Source organism: Lampetra planeri, chromosome 58 (genome assembly GCF_965212315.1).
Source record: "Lampetra planeri chromosome 58, kcLamPlan1.2.h2, whole genome shotgun sequence".
Classification (NCBI taxonomy): Eukaryota; Metazoa; Chordata; class Hyperoartia; order Petromyzontiformes; family Petromyzontidae; genus Lampetra; species Lampetra planeri.
The window spans coordinates 2,602,501-2,610,566 of record NC_136164.1 but is presented as its reverse complement, the minus strand read 5'-3'; the positions used below and the strand labels follow the sequence as shown (position 1 = coordinate 2,610,566).

At 53.3% G+C, this 8,066-nt stretch overlaps 1 protein-coding gene across 1 annotated transcript in view; it reads right to left on the bottom strand.

Moving 5' to 3' along the window:
- Window positions 1-5,556: 5,556 nt before the first annotated feature.
- Window positions 5,557-8,066, bottom strand: part of LDAF1 (lipid droplet assembly factor 1) — a 10,232-nt gene continuing 7,722 nt past the window's right edge. Inside the window, exons 2-4 of the mRNA XM_078618617.1 lie at window positions 7,936-8,066; window positions 6,744-6,867; window positions 5,557-5,982 (exon numbers count right to left, since the gene is read on the bottom strand). The exon at window positions 7,936-8,066 is cut by the window's right edge and continues 38 nt beyond it. Of these exons, the coding sequence (XP_078474743.1) occupies window positions 5,883-5,982; window positions 6,744-6,867; window positions 7,936-8,066 (355 nt within the window). The 3' untranslated portion in view covers window positions 5,557-5,882. The remainder of the gene's footprint in view (window positions 5,983-6,743; window positions 6,868-7,935) is intronic.

The following is an 8,066-nucleotide window of genomic DNA, read 5'->3' as shown; positions in this document are numbered from 1 at the left end:
TCCATAAATGACGTCACGCGATTTTGGACGATTTTTAACCCCTCCCCCCCTCGTCACACGGCATCACAAAACGTCAGACCCCCCCCCTCAAATATGACGTCACAAAGCTCTGCCCCCCCCCAAAAAACATATTTCCATTTTTAAAATAAAACATGCTTCAAATCTCTGTAAACCATTGTCATTGTAGTGCGTATTTAATGTGGCGCTGCACTCTGATGTTGTAGGAGAAAACATTTACTAAAAAGCATATTTAATTAAGTAGAACGTGTTGTCTATATTTATTTAAAGTTGCGCATTTTTATGTGACGTCACATTTCTCACCACCCCCCCCTCGTCACAAATGTCTGACCCCCCCCCCCAGGTGCGTGACGTCATTTATGGACGGCCCTAAGGCCATACAGAAGGCTCTCTCTGTCGTAGGCCAACCAGTTTAAAAAAAACAATGCATCACAGATTATCAAAGCGTGTCTGTTTGCATGTTCGCCGCAAGCACTGTGTGTGGTTAACGGTTAATACCCTCTCTGGCAATAAAACAGAAGTTTTATTAAGATGTTCAAACACCAAATAGACATATTATGCAAGGCATCAAGTTACTGCATTAACCACACAGAGTGCTTGTGGTGAGCATGCAAACACAAACACGATCTGATAATTATACAGGGAGTTTCAAAAAGATTTACCCAATTTCAAAGCAGTACTACTAATACTGGTAGGAACCTCCTGCTTACACCAGCCCACAGGGGATTATTGTGTCAGTCGTGCAGGGAGGGGCTGGGTGGGGAGGGAGGGGCTGGGTGGGGAGGGTGGGGCTGGATGGGGAGGGGCTGGGTGGGGAGGGTGGGGCTGGGTGGGGAGGGGCTGGGTGGGGCTGGGTGGGGGGTGGGGAGGGGCTGGGTGGGGCTGGGTGGGGCTGGGTGGGGGGTGGGAGGGGTGGGGCTGGGTGGGGAGGGGCTGATCACCCCCGTGGTGCCCTTATAAAACTCAACGTTTAACCTACTCACGCCGGCTTGTGCCCGCCCGCACAGTCGGGCATATTTGCGGAATACACCACGCCGCCGTTGACCCTGGTCATTGACCGAGCAACCCAACGTTCCTACCAGCTCCCTCCGCAGGAATGTTATTTTTCAAACACCCTGTATACTATGCATTCTTTGAAACGAATTGGTCTACACCAGTGACAGTCTTCTTCATGGCCTCGTGTCACCACCAGTGGAAATGAATTTCCAGGGCCCTTAAAACAACGAGCTGCCTCCGGGCTCTGGAGACGACACAGAGAAGATTCCAGGGACGCGTTGACAATGATGGCGAATAAGTGGAGATTATTTGACGTTTTGAAGCTATTACCATTACATTTGTTATCATGTTATAGTGTATTATCCGTTATTTTCCCTTAAAAACGATAGTCCCATGTCAGTGTTAACATATTTTTGAAGCACCCTCTATTATCAGTTTATTTGCATGTTCACAAGGACTGCGTGGTTAATGCAGAACTTGATTGCCTATTTGGTGTTTGAACATCTTCACACAACTCCTGTTTAATTGCCAGAAAAGGTAAAAAAACACATTCTTATTTTGTCGTATTTTGATAGCGCCACAGACGGCCCCGCGATGTAAAGAGAGACGCTTGCGTGAACACAGAGCAAGTGAAGCAGCCTGTGCATTTAATCTCAAGGACACAAAGAACACCACGCCCACATGGAGGACACAACCACTAACAAGTGACATACTGTGTGTGTGTGTGTAGGTGTGTGCGTCTGTGTGTAGGTGGGGGTGCGTGTGTAGGTGGGGGTGTGTGTGTACGTGGGGGTGTGTGTAGGTGGGGGTGTGTGTGTAGGTGGGTGTCTGTGTGTCAGTGGGGGTGTGTGTGTGGTGTGTGTGTAGGTGGATGTATGTGTAGGTGGGGGTGTGTGTAGGTGGAGGTGTGTGTAGGTGTGTGTAGGTGGGTGTGTGTGTAGGTGGGTGTGTGTGTAGGTGGGTGTGTGTGTAGGTGGGGGTGTGTGTAGGTGGGGGTGTGTGTGTAGGTGTTTTTTTGTGAATGGACGGCAAAAATATTACGTCGCCTGAAGTGACAACGCTTACACGTTGTGACCACCAGTTTTCCCGCCAAAAATGAGGACGGCTTATATCACGTTATGCTACTTTAGTGTCCGCAGGAGGAGGTTTCACATTCGCACATAATGTGAAAATGATCCGAAATTGTCGTGAATCCGATTAAGATGTAACCGAAACTCCTCTCGTGCAGACACACTATCTGAAGCTGGGCCTGGGCTTCCTCTAAGTCAACTCGGCCTTAAATAAGTATCCCGGTACAGTTTGTATAGACATCGGCCATGGAGACCCAAAAATACCGTGCCAACCCATACACGGTTCAGCCCGTATTCTTGTGCAGGGGAATTGAGTTTTCGGGTCCATACGGCGTACAGCCGTTTCAATACGGGCAACAAAACTAAAAATCGTCTATTTGTTTGCGTATCTCCCTTTGAAATGGGGCTTTGTAGGATGAACGTTGAGATTCACAAGGGGCACGGGGGTGACTAACAATGTCTGAATTGGTCTGTAATGAGGTTGGGGCACTGACAAGGGGTTGACAGCGATGGACAAAGGCGGCCGGGCATGGCGCTGCCCACACCACCCCCCCTTTGTGCAGACCTAAATAGGCGCTCGCCAACAGTAACAATGTCGACCTCCGCACAACTTTCAGTCACGGGGGGGGGGGGGGGGGGGTTGTTTTGGCCATACTTCACCAAACGGGGTCGCGGCAGGGTTGATGAGTGATTCAGGCATCTCCCGGCCACGTTAGCCGTGGCCGGGAGATGCAGAACTGATTTTGTTTCCTTAAACTAAACTACTAAAGGACCCATTGAGCGATGTAGCTCTCTTTCAGAAGCGACCTGGTGGTCACAGACGACAGCTCGGCTCAGTGGCCTGACGCGTGGAAATTTACAGACGGCCAAAAACGTGTGTCGGTTGTAAATGTGGAGGGGGAAAAAAATTGGAGGACCCGGAGAAAAATCCACGCGTCCACGGAGAGACACACAAACTCCAAATATACAGCAGCGGGCATCGTCAGGGTCGGGATTGAACCCCTCGACCTCCTGCATACCGGGCGAGATGGCTGGGTTCGTAGTGCAGTGCTCTAACCGCTGTGCCACAGCTACGCTCAAGTGCACGAACATGGTAAAGTGTGTGCGTGTGCATATTTGGTATCCACGGACAAATGTGTTCGGTGCTCGTGCGTGTGTGTGTATGCACAAGTGTGGGCATAGAGGTGTGTGTGTTCGTGTTGGGTGCAAACACACAGAGCATCCTCCGCCACCAAGGCTCGAAAGCGTTCTTCCTCGATATCCCCGTTGCGCCATTGAGCATCGCGTCGCAAGAGAATGACGACAAAATAGCGGACGACGGCCCCGTGAAAGTAGATGCCACAGAACTACCTCGCAAGGGCGAGGCTCCCCCCCCCCCCCCCCCCCGCACAATCCAAGATCCTGATCGTGCAACCAGTTGCCCAGCTGTGGACAAAGGCTCGTCGCGAGCGACCACCAGTGCCGCGCGATGATTCCGAGGGCCTGTCAACATCCACCCACGTGACCTCGAAGCCGCGTGCGGCCATTCCACTTAACAAAACGGTGGCGAAGAAGCCGAGCTGTTAAGAACACTGCTGGTTCATCATCACAACCACCACTAGCAACAGCATCATCATCACCTCCACCACTCCACGGCTGACAAAGACACTTCCCATCAGCATTTGTAATGTGAAATGGCATTATCACAATTGAGTAAACGACAAAAAGCATATGGCCACATCGTCTGCTTCCGGTGGGATCTACACATGCAGAATGTGAAGAACCAGTGGCATCTACATCTACAGAATGTGAAGAACAGTGGCATCTACATCTACAGAACGTGAAGAACCAGTGGCATCTACATCTGCAGAACGTGAAGAACCAGCGGCATCTACATCTGCAGAACGTGAAGAACCAGTGGCATCTACATCTGTAGATCGTGAATAACCAGTGACATCTACATCTGCAGAAGGTGAAGAACCAGTGGCATCTACATCTGCAGAACGTGAAGAACCAGTGGCATCTACATCTGCAGAACGTGAAGAACCAGTGGCATCTACATCTGCAGAACGTGAAGAACCAGTGGCATCTACATCTGCAGAACGTGAATAACCAGTGACATCTACATCTGCAGAAGGTGAAGAACCAGTGGCATCTACATCTGCAGAACGTGAAGAACCAGTGGCATCTACATCTGCAGAACGTGAAGAACCAGTGGCATCTACATCTGCAGAACGTGAAGAACCAGCGGCATCTACATCTGCAGAACGTGAAGAACCAGCGGCATCTACATCTGCAGAACGTGAAGAACCAGTGGCATCTACATCTGTAGAACGTGAAGAACCAGTGGCATCTACATCTGCAGAAGGTGAAGAACCAGTGGCATCTACATCTGCAGAACGTGAAGAACCAGTGGTATCTACACCTGCAGAACCAGTGGCATCTACATCTACAGAATGTGAAGAAACAGCGGTAGCTACATCTGCAGGTTATTATACAACTTTTAAAGCCACTCCCCGTGTTTAGTGTACACGCCGTACAACGCGTTTGGAATCGACGGGAGCAAAGTTGAACTTGCGAACAAATCGACTTGCGAACAGGCCTCTGGGGAACTGAACTCGTTTGTGAGTAGAGGAGTCCCTGTATCAGTTCAGGCACCTTGACACGGCGTTCCGGATCTCAACGGGGACTCACTCGGTTAAACAAAGGACGGAAAATTGCAAGAGACAGTGAATCTCAATGGGCCCTTGCCTGGCAATTGAGAGACATTTTTTGGGAGTTAACGAGTTCATCTGGTTAAATAAAAGTACATTTTAATGGCGTGTAACATTTTGAATATCAAAAAATATAATTTTTGGTGTAACTTGTTAGGTATAAATGTAACGTGAATCCAGACGCACATATAAACATACAGATACGTATGCACCCCCACGCGTACACTCAACTCAAAGAGGCACATATACACACACAAAACAAGATTCTCTGCATAGCCTGCGCAGGCTATTGTGGCAACTGCTGTAAAGCGAGCATCTATTAAGGCTGGCACGGCACACGAGGGGTTGGTGCGACACACACACTGATGCATAGACACGCACAAATACAGTGACACTCACCCACTCACCCTGACACACACAGACAATGACACGAACCCCCGACACAAACTAAAACACACAGTGGCACGTGCACCCCGACCCACAGACTCGCACACTTACAAAAATAAAGATTTCCCGTTTTGGCCTAAAAAGACTGTTGGGGCAAGTGCTGTTAGCGAGCAGCACCTGTGAAGGACGGCATGGCACACAAGGGGGTGGGGGTGGATGAGTATATATATCTATGTAGAACTTCTTTCGCACCGTTCATAGCCAACCGTGCGTGGTTCTGACACCCCCACCCTCACAGAGATTCACACACACACACCCCCACCCCCACATAGATTGACACACACACACCCCCACCCCCACATAGATTGACACACACACACCCCCACCCCGACACAGATTGACACACACACACCCCCACCCCCACATAGATTGACACACACACACTCACCATGACACACAGACCAGAATCACTCGCACACACTCACCCTGACACACACAGGACACACAGACTCACACACACACAGGACACACTCACCCCGACACACAGACTCACACACACAGACTCACACACACGGACTCGCACACACTCACCCCGACACGCACACACAGACTCGCACACACTCACCCCGACACACTCGCACTCACCCTGACACACACACTCACCCTGACACACACACACGCACACACACGTGTGCACGCGGTAGGGGGGGGGGGGGCTTCAACTGAGCGAGTTTCTCCGCGCGTAGTTGCGGGGGGGTGAGTGGCCGTGGCTTCCGTCCGTCAGCCTTGCCGGCGGGCGACCTTCGCCCGCGGAGTCCCTGTGGGCACGGCGGGCGCCATCGTCAGCACCAGCGGCATCACTCACGTCCACAGCATCATCACCATCAGCATCATCAGCATAGTCATCATCATCAGCAGTCATCATCAGCATAGTCATCATCGTCAGCACCAGCGGCATCACTCACGTCCACAGCATCATCATCATCAGCATAGTCATCATCATCAGCACCAGCATCATCATCATCAGAATAGTCATCGTCAGCATGAGCAGCATCACTCCCATCAGGACCAATGGCAAAACCATCGGCAGCATCATCACCAGTCGTCATCAGCAGGCTCATCATCATCACGTGCGGCAGCAGCATCACTCCCATCCACAGCAGCAGCAACGGCAACAATATCGGCAGCATCATCAGCAGGTTCATCATCGGCAGGTTCATCATCGGCAGGCTCACCATGAGCAACAGCGTAGGATTATCAAAGTCAGATGCGGCATCAGTGGCGGCACCATCAATGTCAGCAGCAGGTTTATCAAAATCCGCATCGTCGCCACCGGCATTTTCGTTACCGGCATCATCACAAGCATCATCAGTAGCATAAATCACCACCACCCTCAAGTCATCATTCCGGGGGGGGGTACGTCACGGGGGGGGGGGGGGGTTTGGCACGTCACGGGTGGGGGGGGGGGGGTGCACGTCACGTGGAGGGGCACGTCACGGGGGGGGGGGGGGGGGGGGGGCGAGAGCGCGCGAGGCTCTGTGCCACCGTGTGTGGTGGTGTCGTCGCGCTGGGACGGTACCGCGGGAGGAGCAGCGAGGCGAGGAGCAGGATGGGAGCGAAGGCGAGCGTCAGGCCCAGCGCCAGCGCGCCCAGGCCCGAGAGGAAGAGCATCAGGACGGAGACTCCCAGCGACAGGACGCACACTGGCGGAGACAAACACCCCCCACCCCACCGCTGTTGGCACAGGTCACGGCAGCGAGCGGCGCGCGCCCGGCCGCCTTTGTCTCTCCCCAGCGGCGATGTTTACTGCACACCGCGCCAGGTACTCATTCGAGGTCGAGTCGACCTAGGGGAGGCCCAGAGCCGGTTCAGATGATCGTCATCGGCGCTGGAATTTAACTCTTAACTCGGGTCGCCCGGTTCATAGCGCGGCACGCCAACTGCCGAGCCACCGCTCCCCACAAAGACAAAGATGCCCCCTGTAGCCTTGAACAGACTGTTGGGGCAAGTGCTGTTAAGGAGTCTCGCCTATGAAGGCCAGCATGGCACACGAGGGGGTGGGTGGCCAGCACACACACACACGCATGTGTACGTGTAAAGGACGCTGCTACTGGGCAATTGGAGGCAGTCGCTCTCCAACAACAACGGACGGCGGAGGAGCGACGCTCACAACAACGAGCGGAGTGCCGGGTGGCTAAAGCACAGCAAGTTGGCACAGTAGGGGGCACAGGTGGTGCATCAGCCAGTCATCTCAGTCGTCTCGGTCAGTCGACCCGTGGCACCTGCTGGGTCTGCCCCGTGACCTCCTGCCAGCGGGCGTTCGACACTTCACGTGGTAGCCTCAAGGTGCACTTGGCCTGGCACAAGCGTCGTGGTGACGTCACCGCCACTTAGTGGCAAATGGCGGTTGTTGTTGTAGGTGCGTGTGCGAGTGTGCATGCGTGTGCGTGCGTGCGTGAATGTGCGCGTGTGCATGTATGCATGTGTGAGTGAACGTGTGCGCGTGTGAGTGTGCGTACACGTGTGAGTGTGCGTACACGCGTGAGTGAACGTGTGCGCGTGAGTGTGAGTGCGCGTGAGTGAGCGTGAGTGAGCGTGAGTGAACATGTGCGCGTGAGTGAACGTGTGCGCGTGAGTGAACGTGTGCGCGTGAGTGAACGTGTGAGTGTGCGCGTGAGTGAACGTGTGCGTGTGCGAGTGAGCGCGTGAGTGAACGTGTGCGTGTGCGTGAGTGAGCGTGTGAGTGAACGTGAGTGAGCGTGTGCGCGTACCCTGCAGCAGGATGAACCCGAGGGTGGAGAGTGCGAGGTAGAAGGCGACGGCGCCGAGGAAGAGCAGCACGGGGGGAGCGGAGAGGATGGCGAGGAGCAGCGCGAAGAGCGCCAGCAGCGGGTGGGACTCC